At 40.5% G+C, this 18,092-nt stretch overlaps 2 protein-coding genes across 2 annotated transcripts in view; one reads left to right on the top strand and one right to left on the bottom strand.

Moving 5' to 3' along the window:
* Nucleotides 1–919, bottom strand: part of DCAF13 (DDB1 and CUL4 associated factor 13) — a 29,010-nt gene extending 28,091 nt beyond the window's left edge. Inside the window, exon 1 of the mRNA XM_045860985.1 lies at nucleotides 762–919. Within this exon, the coding sequence (XP_045716941.1) occupies nucleotides 762–831 (70 nt within the window). The 5' untranslated portion in view covers nucleotides 832–919. The remainder of the gene's footprint in view (nucleotides 1–761) is intronic.
* Nucleotides 920–962: 43 nt separating this feature from the next.
* SLC25A32 (solute carrier family 25 member 32) lies at nucleotides 963–17,747 on the top strand. The gene is made up of 7 exons (XM_045860986.1): nucleotides 963–1,510; nucleotides 5,943–6,093; nucleotides 9,593–9,678; nucleotides 11,047–11,207; nucleotides 11,568–11,681; nucleotides 12,024–12,169; nucleotides 13,207–17,747. The coding sequence occupies exons 1-7, from the start codon at nucleotides 1,357–1,359 to the stop codon at nucleotides 13,340–13,342; spliced, it is 948 nt and encodes a 315-aa protein (XP_045716942.1). The 5' UTR covers nucleotides 963–1,356; the 3' UTR covers nucleotides 13,343–17,747.
* The last annotated feature ends 345 nt before the right edge of the window (nucleotides 17,748–18,092 follow it).

The raw sequence follows: 18,092 nt of genomic DNA, 5'->3' as shown, positions 1-18,092 counted from the left end.
TATATGTTGATAACCTCCACTACTCAATTAAAATGACGAAATGTTGTTCCAGCCTCTTCTATCACTCATCCCTTACTCAAACTCTGATAACGCGGCCCCCAAGTTCATTTTTGACTAAAGGCCTTTGAACCTGTTATTCTCTTCATTTAGAATAGTCTGTTCACATATGGTTGGTCCCTTGTGATTTAAGTATCATGAGCAATTATATGATTAATTCATAAGCAGTCACCATGTTAATGAGGGAACAGGCCAATACGGGTAAGTAAAACTCACTAACTTCATTTTAACTATTTCCAATTCCAAGAGTTGTTGATAAAACTGACGGCTTTAGGTTCACCTTTGTCTCTTCCTACATTCAGATGTACGTAATTTTAAGAAGTAAAGTGGCCAGAAGTTAGGGCAACGGAAAGGTTTTAAGAAGTCAGTTTAATTGTTAAATTCGTCAACCCACGAGTTTGGCTCATTCAACTTGAACTTTTCAGCAGGAACCTGAAAACAATGTGAGAAAGGGGCAGGGGAGCTTCAAACATTCTCCATACAGCTAACTTTCCCGCAGACCACTTGGGAAAGTTCTTTTTAAAAGGACTTCTGGGGAAGTTATCTGCTACTCAGTCCCGTCTGGCCTGATCTGTAAAAAGTTTGCCTTGGAGAAACGGAGCAGTGAAAGAACGCGACGAGAGTGCCAGTCTCCCCGCCAACTTCACTCGTGGGAAGCCCAGGCCAGACCCAAGGCTGGAGGGCTCTCTACTAACTTGTCTCACCTCTCTGTAAATCCAACTTGGTTTCGCGGACATAGTGGTCCGGGTTCCGACTCAGCATCTTCACCTTCATCTTGGGGTCCACCTCGGGCCGACTCCACAAGCGTTTCCCTCCGGGTTCCGGTTACCGCCCCCTCCGCCTGCACATGCTACTTCCGCTTCTTCCAGACTACTTCCTGCCACGTGACTTCACGAAATGGGAAACCGGCTGCGTAGCCTGTACCCCGCGGCACTCCGTAGTTTCGCGGACGAGGGTTGACCGGGGGCGGTTCTGTGCGCTCGCTTCCACGCCCTTCAGCCCCAGCTTGCAGGAGCTGTGGGCGAGGCTGGGCGGGGACTCCGTGGAGGCGTGCGACCCACCTCCCTCGCGTTCTCTTCTGGCGTCACTTGCGGCTGCCCCCTGTCATGCCAGGCTTGCTACAGGGTTTGCTGGCTCCGTGCAGTGGGTACGCGCTCCTCGTCCGCCCGCCGGTCCCGGAAGTGGGCTAGCGTCCTGCAGTTCTGCTTCAGGGTGGCGATTGTCGCCACGGTGGTGGCCACTGCCTCCCGTCTCACCGCCTCGGCCCTAGGCGCCGAGGTATCAGCAGGCCCCGAGTCAATGACAAGCCAGGGCCAGTCGGCTCCCGGGTCGTCGGCGTGGAGCGCGGTATTCCGCCACGTCCGGTACGAGAACCTCGTGGCGGGTGTGAGCGGCGGCGTCCTGTCCAACTTCGCGCTGCACCCGCTGGACCTAGTAAAGATACGCTTTGCAGGTAAGAGCCCGCTCTGACCCTGGGCTCTTTCTGCTTGCTGTTCCCCGAACTGGGTGGTAAAGATGCTCAAGGAGGCTTTGGTTTTTTCCTTGCTCCTTCCATACTAAGAGGCAAGCGTTGAAGATTGCTGTCTGTCCGGGCTCACCTGGAACTGGATTTGAGGAAGGGGGCATGGCAAAAGGATCTGGCTGTGGTCACCCGGATTCCCCAAGAGTAAGAGTTGGGGAGCATCGATAGAAAAGTCCTCACTGGTGTAGAATGTGGGACTCAAGGCCTGATTTGTAAATAAAAAACGGGTTGTCACATTTTAGGATTAGCCCTCAGCACGTGCAAAACATTCGTGGTTGAAGGTAGTTTGAAATCTTAGGATAGTCACGTGCTTGTCAGCGCCTATGAGGAAAATGCAAGTGCTTAGTGTAAGGCGTAATCTCTAGCAAATATGAGATAGAATTCTCTTGAAGGTTTGTTTTTTAGCGTTTATAGTGTGGTACAAGGTCCTGTGAAGGAATAGGTAGCTGGAATCTAAATACTATACTGCTTTTTAGGTTTATTGATTGAAGCGCCTTGAGTTAAGTAAATTAAGTATGTTGAAATTAACAAAGTAAGGTAATACTAAATTCTGGAAAAGATAGTTTCAAAGAAGGTCTTATATAACTTTATTTGCGAACTTTTCTGTCATTTTAGTTCTCTTATCAGTAACACATTACTGTAAGTTCTGCCTTGAGAATTAGATCTGCAGAAATGGTTTATCTTAAAGACTTTAATTCTATCCTAGTCACTCAATACATTTGTAGACTGCTGTAGGGGATACAGAATCACCTAGACAAAGTTCTTGCGAGGGGACCTTACTGTCTAATTGTAGGTGTGAGACTTGGTCATATAAAAGATCATTCTAGACAACATATAAGTGGGGACACAAAAATGGAATTTATAAAAAATTGTGTATTCTTACATATTTAATCTTCAGTCACCTTCAAAGTACTCCATTTGATGCAATACAACTGAGTTTTTTTTCCACTGCTCAAAATAGCTTTTGAACTTGTGATTATGATGTCTTTTAGTGCTTCTGCCACTTTTTGTTTCACCTCTTCCACACCAGCAAAACATTTCCCTTTGAGGACTTTTTTCATCCAGGGAAATAAAAAATGTCTGTAGGGGTGAGACAGGGTGAATAGGGAGGGTGGGTCACAAGAGGTCATCATGTATTTGGTCAAAAACTGCTGACCACTCAGCATGGTGTGGGCAGATGCACTCGTAAAAAACTCATGAAATGAGCCACTGCATTGAAAGAGTCTTCCAAAAAAAATTCGCTGCAACTAAACCGCAGCCCCTCACAACAGTGCCAGCTGGTGCACTGATCCAGATGTGAACCTAGAACACTCACCTAGCGGGGCAGCCTGTACTACAAGGGGGCCGCCCTCCAAAAGATAATTCTGGATTTTTGTGGTCCCTTCCCCTGTAAAGCCAGGGCAAAATGAAATAAATCTAAATTCCAAAATATGAGCAGAGGTAGACTATCAAGAAGATTATAGGTTGCTGATAGCCATATGTGTCTGTATCTGTAAAGGTTCCATCAGATGTTAAGTTTCCCCATAGAAGGGCTATTTCAGCAGTTGCAGGAGGTAAGCAGCCATGCTATGAAGGAAAAATAAGTGAAAATTATGGAGTATTATCCATCGGAGAAAACCCACAAAGGCATATTATTTCCATGGAGTGTATGACGTATGCACAAATAATTTATGATGTAACATTCGTTGAGCATTCACTAGGAGCAAGGCAGTGACCTATGCACTATTTGACTGACTAGTCTGAACAACCCTATGGCTTTGTTCTCCACACTATACAGGTGAGGATAGTAGAAGTTAACTAACTTGCCTGTAACAATAGAGCTGGGATTTAAACCCAGGTGGTACAATCTAGAACCCTTTGGCACTTAAGCACTCTACTACATCTAGGAATCTGTGGTGTACAGTGGCTTAAACATGAAAAGAATTTTGCATTTGGCTACAGGCGCTGGCCTATATGACTTGGTTTTTGCAGTTTTTGTCTAGGAACAGAAGGGATGTCAGCTGAGATTGAGGAATAGTGTGGTTGGCCTAGTGAGTTTCAGAGTGTGACATAAGCATATGATGCCTGAGGGAAGGGAATTCTTGGTACCCGAGAAGATTGGTAATTTTGATGAAATGGAGAGAGTTTTAAGAGACCAGTAGGGTGAAGGTGACAGATAAAGCAATTAAAATTGGGTGGGAGGACAGAATTACAGATCTAGGAGTTGACACAGGGCTTTGTTATCACAAAGCTGTGAAATGGTGATAGAAAAGAAGAAAGTTTGGCAAAATGGATAACTGAAATCAAAATAGTTGGTTGGCAATAAGCATTAATGCTGTAGTTTTTATGCTTTAGTACAATTAATTCCTACAACTAACCTGTAGTATCTAGTGATTGGGGGTGTTAGTCTTCAATGTACCATTACATGAAACCTGGACTACTTCAGTAAGCCAAGTGCAAATTGGAACTCAAAGGTGTCCAGAGTAGAAGAAAAATTAGAAATCATTTCATATGAGAAATGACTGGAGGAACTAGCTAGCTCGGTGGGAGCGTGGGGAGTAGGGGGTAGAATTTAAGGTATTTAGAGAACTGACATGTAGGAAAGGTAGCTGCCTGATTGTATGTTGATCTAAAGAGCAGACAGAAGTTAGGTAGAAATTACAGGGAAGCAGATTTTGGCCCGGCAAAGTAGTGGCGCCCAGAAAGGAAACCATGATGACTAGAAGTAGTTCAGTGGCTGGATAACAGAGGTTAAAAGATATTCTTGTATTGAGTGGAAATGTTGGATAAGGTGATGGTTGAAACCTCTTCCAACTTGAAAATATATGTCCCATGGTATCTGCAGGGGACAGGTTCCAGCATCCCCCTGTGGGTACCAGAATCTCCAGATGCTCAAATCCCTTATGTAAAATGATATATTTGCATATAATTTACACACAGCCTCCCATATACTTTAAATCATCTCTAGATTAGTGATAATACCTAATATCAATACAAGGGAAATGCTATGTGAATAGTTGTGCTATATTATTTAGGGAATAATCACTAGGGAAAAAAATTCTGTACACCTTCAGTACAGATACAGCCATCACACACCTAATTACATAGTACACATCAGCAACATAACTTTTTTTTCCTTAAATATTTTTGATCCTTGTTGGTTGAATCTGTGGGCACAGAGGGTGGATTGTAGTTTTAAATCATCAGGAATGATGAGAGAGTCTCAACAAAGAAGAATGTAAATGAGGTGTAAAGATAATGATTTTCTAAAATAACCTGAAAATCTAATCATCCACAGATTAACCAAGGAACCAAAGTGCAGAGTCCAGTAACAAGAATAGCATACAGTTGAGTTTTAGCATATACTATTGCAAGAGCCAGTAGCATGAATAAACTGAACAGTTGTTGAATGATTGCTATGTGCCAGGGAGAATTTTAAGGGCTTTATATGTAATCCTTTGTAAGTTTTAGAGTTCAGTTCTATTATTTTTCTAATTTTATGGCTGAGAAAACTCAGCCATGGAATAATCAAATAATTTAGGGTCATATGGTAAGTGTTGGAATTGGGATTCAAACCTAGTAAGTTCGATTCCACAGCATATGCAATTAGTTTGAAACCTTAGTGGGTAGTTTGGTATAGCTAAATGGCAAAATGCTAAAGGTTGTAAATGAAAATGATTCCAGAAAGTTAACAGGCTGCCAGATTGACACAACTGTTATGCCGTGTGAAAACGGAAGTCAGGTCTGGGCGTTAGGAATGACATCGGGACTAGAGATGTAGAAACTAACACAGGGACAGCAGCTCAAGCTACTTAGTAATTAAGAGACTGTGCCCGTTGAGTGGAAAGGTTGCTGATAAAAATCAGCATTTGAAAGATGGGCAGAAGACGAGGAGGCTGCAAAGGAAATTTAGTGGCCAAAGAGGAAACAAGGATGAAGAAATAAGAGGAGGATCAGGAGAGTGTGGTGCGAAACTAGCCTGAAGAAGAGTGTTTTGGAGGTAAACAATGCCAGGAGCTACTGAAGTGTCAGTAAGTTCATTTTTTGAGTAATATGTTGATCATTTGAATCGTTAATCTTGGATATCTATAACAAAAACAAAACTTGTGTTGAAACTTACTTATTTAAGAGGCTTTTGGATTTTTAAGAGCGGCTAATCCAACAGTTCCTTCAGTATTACTGGAATGCTCAGTATGCCCTCAATAAAAAACTTCAATAAATTCACAAGTGTGTTTATTTTAAAAACAATCCTGGAAAATAATTTCCTCTACCTAAATGTTTTTCTCCTGAATTTACTTCCTTTACATGATCGTATATCTATGTTTATATGTGATTCAGAACTTGAATTTTGCTCTCACCTGACTCTGTGTATCTTTTACTGCAGTGAGTGATGGATTGGAACTGAGACCAAAATACAAAGGAATTCTGCATTGCTTGAGTACCATTTGGAAACTTGATGGACTACGGGGACTTTACCAAGGAGTAACCCCAAATGTGTGGGGTGCAGGTTTATCCTGGGGACTCTACTTTTTCTTGTGAGTAGATCTAGAAGATCTTCCAGTGTTAAATGAAAGCAATTTTTGTGTTGTTGTTTTTTTTAATATATTTTATTGATTATGCTATTACAGTTGTCCCATTTCCCCCCTTCACTCCCCTCTACCCTGTACACCCTCTCCCACCCATACCCCCCCTTTAGTCATATCCATGTGTCATACTTATAAGTTCTTTAGCTTCTGCATTTCCCATACTATTCTTACCCTCCCGCTATCTATTTTCAACCTACAATCTATGCTACTTATTCTCTGTATCTTTTCGCCCTCTCTCCTCCTCCCACTCCCCTGTTGCTGACCCTCCATGTGATCTCCATTTCTGTGGTTCTGTTCCTGTTCTGGTTGTTTGCTTAGTTTCTTTTGGTTTTGCTTTAGGTGTGGCTGTTAATAATTGTGAGTTTGCTGTCCTTTTACTATACATGTTTGTTTTATCTTCTTTTCTTAGATAAGTCCCTTTAACATTTCATAAAATAAGGGCTTGGTGATGATGAACTCCTTTAACTTGACCTTATCTGAGAAGCACTTTATCTGCCCTTCCATTCTAAATGAAAGCTTTGCTGGATAGAGCAATCTGGGATATAGGTCCTTGTCTTTCATGACTTGGAATACTTCTTTCCAGCCCCTTCTTGCCTGTAAGGTCTCTTTTGAGAAATCAGCTGACAGTCTGATGGGAACTCCTTTGCAGGTGATGTCCCCTTATCTCTTGCTACTTCTAGGATTCTCTCCTTCATTTTTACCTTGGCTAATGTAATTATGATGTGCCTTGGTGTGTTTCTTCTTGGGTCCAACTTCTTTGGGGTTCTCTGAGCTTCCTGGATTTCCTGAAAGTCTATTTCCTTTGCAAGATTGGGGAAGTTCTCCTTTATTATTTGTTCAAATACATGTTCAATCTGTTGCTTTTCCTCTTCCCCTTCTGGTACCCCTATAATTCGGATGTTGGAATGTTTAAAGATGTCCTGGAGGTTCCTAAGCTTCTCCTTGTTTTTTTGAATGCTTATTTCTCCATTCTTTCCTGTTTGGTTGTTTTTTTCTATCTTCTGGTCCACTCTATTGTTTTGAGTCCCAGTTTCCTTCCCATCACTGTTGGTTCTCTGTGCATCTTCCTTCATCTCTTTTATGGTAACCTGCATTTTTTCATCTAATTTGCACCCCAAATCAACCAATTCTGTGAGCTTCCTGATCACCAGTGTTTTGAACTGTGCATCTGATAGATTGGCTATTTCTTGGTTGCTCAAAAGGATGAGTCCTGGGGGACTGATCTGTTCTGTTTGAGACAGGTCTCTCTCTCTCTTTTTTGTTTTTTGTTTTTTTTTTTTTGGTCTGGTCACTCCTGTTACGGTGAGGGGCGGAGCCTTAGGTGTTCACCTGGGCTGGGCATCCCCTTCGCTTGATCGTGACGTTGTATGTGGGGGCGGGGGCAGGAGGGAACAATGGCAGTAGGTCCGTTCTCCTGGGACCTCAGTTCCTTTTCTGGGATCCTGGGTTGTGCGCTCTGCCCTGGTCCACAATCGCCGCCTCACTGGGTCTGCCAGCTGCTGCTTGCGTACTCAGGGTCCACCCGCTACAATCTTGTGCGCCCCAGGTGCCTTATGTGCTCCCGGTTGCCTTATGCGCCCAGTCCTCCCTGTTCTTCGCGCACCACAACCCGAGCCCGGCTGCTCGTCTCCGGCCCTCCTACCGGTCTGGACGAGCGGGTCTACTTCAACTTCTTGGCTGTCTGACTTCCATTCAGATAAATTCTCTATCAGTTCTGGGTGTTATTCTGCCTCTAAATTGTTGTTGTTCTAATCTTGATTGTGCATGGAGGTATGGTGCATCCACCTATGCCTCCATCTTGCCAGAAGTCACAATTTTTGTTTTTAGTGATTTTTAACATATGAGTTAATAATACAAGGTGAGTCATTTAGTCACTTTCTCTGAATTGAAAGGGTCAGAAAGTGCAAAATGGCTTATTTCATTTTGTTGGGTATTACCAGCGGCATTTGGTCTGGAGGAAAGTTCTTAGTAGGAAGAAGGCAAAGGGATGGAATGGAGAAGCACTCTTGTGGATGCCAGTTCTATGAGATGAATTCAGGAAAATGACTTACCAAAATACATTTGATTCATAATGAAGTTGGAAAAGCACAAGAGAACAGATCTTGGGTTCCTATAACATTATGTACCCCAGGAAAATCCCTACTAGAAACAAAACGGAAGCCAGTGTATAGCTGAAAGAGTTTGAGACATGGTCCTTCTTACCTCTTATTTGACCTGCTTCATTATCTTCTTAGTTCATTCATTTTCTTTATCCTTACCTTGTAAGATACCATCACCATTTGAAATAACTGCTATTGCATGCTTACTGAAGGAGCCACAGAAAGCATGTATGGCAGGCGCATTCAACCTACTGAGAGCACAGGAGCACGGGGACAAGGCATCACCACACTGCAGTGGGGGAGCATGCGCTGCTTTAAGTGAAAGCAAAATAAAATTCAGCTTCAGTATCATGTAGGGGTTTTTTTTCAGTTCTAAGATACACTTAGAAGGGCGAAACCATATGTACAAAATTCATGCTATTAATGAATTTCAGAGATGTGTAGGTTTTCCAAAGACAGTTTCTAAGGACAAGCCATATAAGGTTCATGTGTTGAAAATTTTTAATGATAAAATAGTATATTTGTTTCATGTTAGAATGGTGTTGGCAAAGCTTGGGAAGATTTATTTACCTGAATTCTTCTTTCAAGAGAAAGTGGAGATTAGAGGTAGAGAAAATAGGCTGATTTGATTCCCTACTCAGGAACACATTAGTGGTTTTCTGTTTTCTGCCAAATAAAGGCTAAATGCCAGTCTGCCACTCAAGTGTGGCTCCGTTTTTCCTGCCTTCCCATTCATCCTTATTGTAACTTCTGCTTATGCCCACCTGTTTCCCTGTTGTGACTGTACCTGCCTCCCTGTACTCAGCCCGGGCCACTTGCTACACAAAGCCTTCCGTGATCAGTCATAGTTTCTCAGTGTTTTCTGATACTGTCTGTGTTATCTTTTGTTATGATTATTTGTTGGCTGCCTATGGTCTTTAGTCTGTTATGAAGGATTACAGAGAGATTTTATCTTTTTACCTACTATACTCGCCAACCACGATAACCGAACGCAGATGTTCACATATTTGTTAGGTGCCTCCCCATCCCCCACCCCGGCTGGTCCTCCACTGCATCTCCCCCCTCCTGGTTTTCCCTGCTGTTTTTATTAATTGTTGAGTGTGTGGTTAAAATATTTTGCATATGTATTGCTAGCCATATCTATTTGGGGGGAGGAAAGGTATAATCTTAACAATGAACCACTCCAGCACATCCGTTCTTGAAAACGGCCTTATTTGGTGGCTGCCTTATGCATTGACTTTTACTTTTGAGGCATTATCGTTAAGTTACACACCACTTTAAAAGAGACTTTACTGCTTAATGACGCCTACTCAAATATTTACTAAATTGCTCACATTTTACTCTTTTAGTTACAACGCCATCAAATCATATAAGACAGAAGGAAGAGCTGAACGGTTAGAGGCAACAGAATACCTTGTCTCAGCGGCCCAAGCTGGTAAGACAGTGTGTGAAATTTAAAATGTCAAATTTTGACTTTTGTTTTCGATTTTATTTGCCTTTTTTCCTTTGAGCACCAGAGCTCACATATGCTTATCTAACTGTACTAATCAGTGACCACATGAACTTTCCTTAAAAAGTAGGTATTCTTACTGATTTTTCTGGATGTATTTCAAGAATTTTACTTTGTACAGGGTAATAAAATTCAGAAAAGTTATAAATCTCTAATAGCTTAAAATGATTCAGTATGGAGATTATTCAATTAAAGTATAATCTCAGTTTTCAAATTATATGAGTACAATTTAGTAGCCTTGCTTAATTGCCTCATGTGTATAATATTCAGAAGGGGAAAACAAAGTAAGACCCATAAGTCTTTAAAGTTCCTACTTTGAGCCCTGACTGGTGTGGCCCAGTTGGATGGGCATTGTTCCAGAAAGCGGAAGGTGGCCAGTTCTGTTGCAGGTCAGGACACATGCCTGGGCTATGGGTTCGGTCCCCGGTCAGGGCGTGTGCAAGAGGCAACTGATTGATGTTTCTCTCTCACATAAACGTTTCTCCCCTGAAAATAAAAATAAAAAATAAATTAAATTAAATTTTTACTTTGATATTTTGTGTACTTTACTTTTTAATGTTGATTTTTAAGGCAAAAACTATCTTACTCATTTTTGAATACCTAGCTGCTAATAGAGATCTGAATCACACAAGAAAAATAAATATTTGTTGAATAAAAGACTACTTAGAAAACTCAGCAAATGAGAGGCTTATCCAGATATAGGTTTTTGGTTTTTTGGTTTTTTTATAAAATTGTCACTTCCTGTAAAGAATGTAAAATAATACTTATTACATTGCATAGTTCTTTAATTTGGGACATAGTAGCTACTTTGACTGGACTTTGAGCAAGGTTGTGGTACAGTTGAGGTGGATATATAGGTACATATCACACATTATTAAGGTGCTGGATTCCCGGTCTTTTCCCCCTGGCCTTCCACCCCTCTGGGTTACAGTGTGTCCCACTCCTAAGTATCTATTTGTTTATCAGAGTCTGCTCCCTGTTTGCCATCTGTTCTCTTACACTAGGTCACGTTGTTCAGGAGCTAGGACATCTTCATCCTCACACCTCAAAGGGAATGTGTCTCACATTTCCATCTCCTTTTTACCTCGCACTTACTGCAGAAGGAACTTTTTGTAACCACCCAAAACTTTTTAGCCCTAAGTCTGTGTCAGAGACCGCATGTCCCTATTGCATGTACAGACCCTGGGCAACCCCATTCTTTATATAAATTGACTCTTCTTTATTTGGGTTGTCATGAGGGAAAAAGTGACTAGCTGTAATTAGCTGACTAATCATATTTAAATCTGCTTTCAGGAGCCATGACGCTCTGCATCACAAACCCATTCTGGGTGGCAAAAACCCGCCTTATGTTGCAGTATGAAGGTGTTGTTAACGCCCCACAACGGCAGTATAAAGGGATGTTTGGTACCCTTTGGAAAATATATAAGTGTGAAGGTGTGCGTGGATTGTATAAGGTAATGAATTATTATCAATACATTTTTAATCATCACTGACTGTTGTAATTTTTTTTGGCTCTACCGTCCAAGTTCTGAGTGACCTATAGTCAGTCATAAAAAGAAGTCAAACTTAGGCAAGAAACAAACTAATGAAAACTGGAATCTGGCTTACAGTGTTGGAACTGTACTGTAACCTGTGTATCCCTGTTACCATGAGATGTATTATCATGACACAGTGTGGGTAAGAACTGTCTAAAACTTTGTCCATTTCACATTTGTCGAGTCACCCATTCCGTTCTCCCCTCCCAGGAAGCTGTGGTCCTTTGGGAATTTGCTTACTTAGTTTAACTTTTTGTTCATTTGTTTATTTCAATTTAGGGGTTTGTTCCTGGGCTGTTTGGAACATCACATGGTGCCCTTCAGTTTATGGCATATGAGTTGTTGAAGTTGAAATACAACCAGCATATCAACAGATCACCAGAAGCCCAGTTGGTAAGATAATTCTTGGAAAAAATATACAATATTATTGACTTTTGGGGGGATATAGTAGATGGAAATGTTGCCATGTTTACTTTGGGAGTATTGTTGTGATGATGAGTGATGATGAATATGGGCTCTGCCAATAATTTATAGTTAAATGTTTTATAGGCTAATGACACAGATGTTAAAAAAAGAACCCCTTAATTGCTCAGAGCCTGTGTTAAGAGAGGCAATAGTATTTTTCACTTACAGATTCATTTAAATGTTTGTTTTCCTACATACTTTATATATACTTACATATTTTTAAAGAAATCCTGTCTAACAGAAAGCACATATTTTGCATTGTCATTTTAGAGCACAGTAGAATACATATCTGTTGCAGCACTATCCAAAATATTTGCTGTAGCAGCAACGTACCCATACCAAGTTGTGAGAGCTCGTCTTCAGGATCAGCATATGTCTTACGAGGGTGTATTGGATGTAATCTCGAGGACGTGGAGGTGAGTGCATGTGGCATGGCAGAATGGCTTTTAGGAGGTGCCTTCAAATCTTCAGCTGTCTAGGTGATGTTGGCTGTATAGCACAGGCTGGTGTGCGGGGATGAAAACATGGCTGGTAGCCCCTGCTTTCCCATTTCCCACATAGAGGAGCATGGACTTTCCCTCCCTAAGGCTGGATTTGTAAAATTAGAACGGCTAGGCTGACAAGGTTGTTTTAAAAATCAAATGAGATATGTGAAAGTGCTTTGACAAATTAATAAAACAAAAATTAGATGTTAAAAAAATATTTGAATGGCCTTGAATATAGGAAGTCATAAAAGACCTGGTTTAATACCATCAAGAAGGTGCCACACCTGCTGGAGCACCATAACTTTCACAAGTATAGCAGGTCCTGGGACGACATCGTTTCCTTATAATGTTAATGAGATGCCATAGGACCTTAACTCTCGTCCGTATCAATTAACCTGTGGTAGAATTGGTTTTGTTGTATGTCATTTCACTTAAGTCGCAGAACCTATTGACTACAATTAAATGAAAACTTACTGCACTGGTCTTCACATTTGGGAAAAATGTGTATTTCTTAGTATCCCCATATTAATCTTTAATTATAAAAGGCCAGAGCAGAATATTTAGAATGTTTAAATTTAGTTCAGTTTAGTAAATATTCATCAAGAACCCACATGACAAGTTCCAAGGCCATCTTTCTGTTCTAGGCATTAAAGAAATAAAATTTTGTTTTGGCATGTGATATTTAGGGTTGCCTCGCATTTGTATAATATATGAGGTTTTTAATGCATACGTTAGATCAGTTAATAGTCTTGCATGTTTATACATTTAAAGGCATTTGAAAGATGGCTGTCATTAAAGCACTTTTCAGTTCAGTTTTGAGGTGTCCCTACCCAGGACATTGAAAACATGAAGGTCTGTTTTCACAGTGAGGTTTGACTGCTGGCTCCATGCCCTATGTCAGTTAAACTTTTGTATCTTCAGCCTAGCTATACAGGAAATTAAGCATCTATCTATTTTTCTCTCTAAAGGAAAGAAGGCATTGGTGGATTTTACAAAGGAATTGCTCCCAATTTGATTAGAGTGACTCCAGCCTGCTGTATTACCTTTGTGGTATATGAAAATGTGTCACATTTTTTACTTAACCTTAGGGAAGAGAAAAAGTAAGCTAAAAGAAGATAAGTCCAGCACAGCTGCCCAAGGCACCACATGCTCCTTTGTGTTTGAAACATAAAACTCAGAAGAATACTACACGGCAACATGGCTCATAATCAAAATTGGTCTATGATCATTAGAAGTCAGAAAACTGCTAAGTCTCACAATGTCTGTTTGTTTTTTGCCTTCCCCATGTAAATGGGACTTGGCTACCTCTGCCTGAACTGGCTGCCATCACCACAACAGCAAAACTGACACCACATGGAGAGTTTCATACATTTCTCCATTTCGTTGTTCAAGTGGAAGCTAATTTTCAGCATTTGCTAAGTGGATTAGATAAAGTGCTTCTTTTTCTGAATTCATTTGCCTGGATTAGCTTTAAAATTGACCTCTGTGCAATAGCAAGAAAATGACTTCTTATAAGAATGTCATCAGTGTTTCATGGGTAAATTGAACTTTTAAGGATTTGCTGGAAAAGATGTTGCCCAGATCCAGACCATTTTAGAATTGGGAAATTTTGGTGAGACAAATTTTGTTTCAATTCAGTTGGAACACACTAAAGAAACTGAGAAGTTAGGTACTCCTGTGAACTTGAGAAATATCTGACATCTGTTGTAATTCCACCACTGATTTTATTTCCAGTGGTTCTTCCATAATTTAAAATGTAATACTGGATCCCATTATTTTATGGCATGGGTACCTAGTGCCTTTAAATTTATAAAGTCTGAACTAGAATCCAGCTGTGTCAGCCCTTATTTAGCACATCTGTCTGTAAGTCATACACTGGAGTTGCAAATAGATCACCTTATGCAGATACCGGAATGACTGAGAGTTGACAAACATCATGGAGCTGAGAAACTTTAATTTCATACTTCAGTTTTCATATATATGGGTCCAGATCCCAAACAAATGACTAATCTACTTTGGTTATTCAAATTCAGGTTCTAATACAAATTTCATTAATGGCCATTATTGGTTTTACTTTCATGAGTCATTGTAAATATGAAGTTCTGCCCCAAAGGGATGCCAGAATAATGCTAATATTTTTATTTATCATAAAAGTCTATCACTGCTATTGCACTACCATCTATTTGTTGTAAATAAAACATCGTGGTTTTTCAAAGCCGTATTTAAATGGTTCTTTGAAAATAGGTGTATGTTTTATATTTTGAAAATGGCATTGTTTTAAAAATAAAGGTGAAATGATAAGTACCTAATTATACTTACTATAGTTTCTTGTAACATGTGCAGGAATACTTTATGAATTACATGTGATGTATTTTTTCATACTTCTGGATTATACTATAATTCATATGAAATGCTGATTATCGTCACTATATGGAAAGTCACTATATGTAGTTGATATCTCGAATTTTAGAATTGGTGTCATTATTTGAATGCCTTCTATGTACCCCAAATTAATAAAACATAATTTCTATCCTTTAAGAGCATACAAGCTTACAGAATAAACAAGCAAACATAGTAACTATAGTTCACAAAGATTTCTACAAAGCTCTGTAAGAGTTCTGAGAAACGAACTCATTTCACTTCTCCAACAAATAGTTGCTGAGCTCCTGTCCTTTGCCGGGTGTGTTACCAAGCATGGAGGGGATGGCAGTAAAGAAGCCAGACAACATTCCTGCCCTCAAGGAACTTTCATTTTATTGTGGGTGACGGGAAACATATAAGCATAATATGATTCCGGGCATTAAATACTATGAAATAGCAGGCTTGTGAGTAGTATTGCTATGCTAGGTAAATGGTTGGGGTCAGGAAAGGTCTCTCTGAGGAGGTAATATTTGAGACATTTTGACATAAGTGAGGAAGTAAACCACAATGAGATAGAGGAAACACTGGAAGAATAGGAAGTACAAAGACCCTGAGGTAGGAATTAACCTAGCTAGAGGGGATGCCTGGCCAGATGAGATTGGATAAGTGGCCATTACAGTATGGTGAGAAGAAGGCAGGTTAGCAAGCCAGACTGGCTTCAGGTTTCAGCTTTGCCATTTTCTGCTTGATCTTGGGCAAATCACTACCTGTTTGCCTCAAGTTTTCTCATCTGTAAAATGGTGTGTTGGATCAGTTGCTTGGTAGCAACTCCTGAGACGGGGATCCTTGGGCATGTAACATTTATTGAGGGAGTGCTCTTGGGAGAAATCTGTAATGGAGTGAAGAAAACGGTCCAGTAGGGGAAGAAGAGGTTTCCAGGGTCAGCCTCAGCCTGACTTTACAGTGTACTCTGTGTATGGATGAGACCACCTAGGTTGTGCTACCCAGAGGTGTGGGGCGGAGCCATTACTACCTGCAGTGGGGGAGGAGCTGTCAGCTGAGGGCAGTCCTCTAAATAAGGCGGAGGTCTGAGCTGTTAGCAGCCAGCACCTGCTGCTGCTGATGGGTTGTGGGTGCACCAGCCCTATAAAAGGAATCTGGGTGGGTCATCAACAGAATTTGCTACAAATCAGTATATTACAAGTACGTAAGCATAGGATTACTGGCAGGATTCAATGCATAAATCCAAGTAAAGTGCTTAGCACAGTCTCTGAGCTAGTAAATGGGTCAGATCTTACAAGTGATGATAAGGGGTTCAGATTGCATAAGAGGTCATTCTGTGGTTGTGTGGAGAAAGGAGACAGGCAAGAAGCATGATACTAGTTAGGAAGCTAGTGGCAGTGTGACCCGGTTGATGTTGGAAGTAGTTGATAGCCTGAGGGGAGCCAGAACAGGTTTCATGGGTGGGAAACATTGAAGCTTTGAAATATCTTGAAGGAAGACATTTCAAAGGGAACCTTGGAACGATGGGGAAGAGGCACAGGTGACATGTCTTGAGCAGTGAGTTGATAATGATAATGACATGGAAGACAAAGCTGAAAGATGGGGACTAGATAGAGTATGATACCTCTCGGAGCTTTGCTAAACCTGTTTGGGTTTTTTGATGGATAAAGAAGTGAGAGGAATTAATGGAACAGAGAGAGGTAGCCGCATGTTCGGGGCGACAAAGGAAGACCAATCGGATGCGAGCAGCACCCTGAGAAAGAAGTTATCAGCCATGTAAATATTTCTGGGAGTCTAGGAAGGAGGCGAGGTGGTGCAGGATGGCAAAGGGAAAATGAGAACATGATTGTAGGAAGGATGTCTGAAGATTTAAGGTACAGGCAAAACAAAAACCCGTGCTGGAGTTCAACATGGTGGGACAAACGTGACCCGACAATCCAAGACAATGATGGGTGCCGTGCCTTGTGAAGAGAAGGCTGTTACGTTTCAGTATGTGCTTTCGTGGTCAGGCAATTTTAGAAAGTCATGTTGTTTTTTTAAACACACTAAAAAAAGGGATATCAATTGAAAGGTATGTTAGAATTCATGAGGCATCAGAGAAAAATTTTTTGGATATGGACACTTTACCAAATATAAAATCATCCAGATGAAGTCTGTATTACCACTTACATAACAAAGTCTTTTTAGTGATTATAAAATTATTATAGAAATAAAATACTGGGAAATTATTTATTTAACCTTTATGTCTGTTTTCTAAAAATGTGTCAGGTAACAGCGTATATGTGAGGTAAGCTGGGTCAAAGTCTTAAATTTCTTTCTAATTGAGTAAACAGGAAATAGACTCTGGAAGTATTGTACCTATAATGAATACCTGTTATTACCTGCCCAGCATCTAGTTCTCCTCCTTCTGTAGCCTGAGTTTCTTGCAGAATCTACCCTCTCCCTTCATTCTCACCTTTGTGGTTTAGGTGGGGGGGCCTCCCCTGCACTGGAGGAAGGCCCTGATGAGCAGAGCCAACCTGCACGTGCTGTCTCTGATCAGAATGAATGGTTTGGAATTGACACAAACCATTCCAGCCAGACCGACTCTCGAAGACGTGATTTTCTGAGTATACTGACATAGATTCTCTCTTTGCTGTTTCTTGAATGAGGATTCATGTAACTCTCAGAGCTCCTCAAATCCAATTTAGGATCATGAATTGGGGGAATGTGTCCACCAAGAACATGACAGTAAAATGTTAAATTAGGTCATACTTCAAACATAGGAAAAAAAAGAAAAAAAAACCCACTTCTTTCAGATAAGCTTAAGATTAACCATCTAGAACAGGACTTATGAAAAAAAAAAAGGAAAGAAAAACTCAGTTATAAGTCACATTATATGAGATTCTGGATCAATTCTCACCCCTAACACATGGATGGACCTCTGTAGTTTCAACTGGGTGAACCATTAATTTTCCTTTATTTTGTAAGCGAGACTCAGCTGGGTTTTTCTGTTACTTACTGCAACTGGAAGCTTCCTACATGATGCAGAATCTAAGACCATAAAGTCTGTCACTTTCCCATCAACTGTCATGATGCTGGTGAACTCTTGTTTCTATGGAAATTGATGTTACCTTTATTAAAACTGAGCACTTGGGGACCCTTATGTATGTTGTGTATGTTCTTTAAAGTGTTTTAGTTTTATAGAAAAACATTTCATTCTTTAATATTTATAAAAATTAAAGATTCAACTCACCATGAAAAGAGATTGACCAGAGACTTAGAAAAATAACTAAAATCTGCTTATGGTAAAAGACCCAACTGTACAAAAATTGGATGATTTGGGAGTGCTCCCTAGATATTTTCTGAAAACAAATATTACAGGATTGGATGTTTATATTAAATTTCAATGTACCAGTATGTTAATTATGACATTGGGCATGTTCTACTAAAAGCTAGAAAGTGAATAAACCAGTTCACACTCAACATGTCAAAAGAAAAAGCAGCAAGC

This window comes from Phyllostomus hastatus, unplaced genomic scaffold (genome assembly GCF_019186645.2).
Source record: "Phyllostomus hastatus isolate PE091 unplaced genomic scaffold, TTU_PhHast_1.1 phas_scaffold_21, whole genome shotgun sequence".
NCBI classification, from domain to species: Eukaryota; Metazoa; Chordata; class Mammalia; order Chiroptera; family Phyllostomidae; genus Phyllostomus; species Phyllostomus hastatus.
The sequence above is the reverse complement of the archived record's forward strand: the minus strand, read 5'-3'. Positions and strand labels throughout refer to the sequence as shown.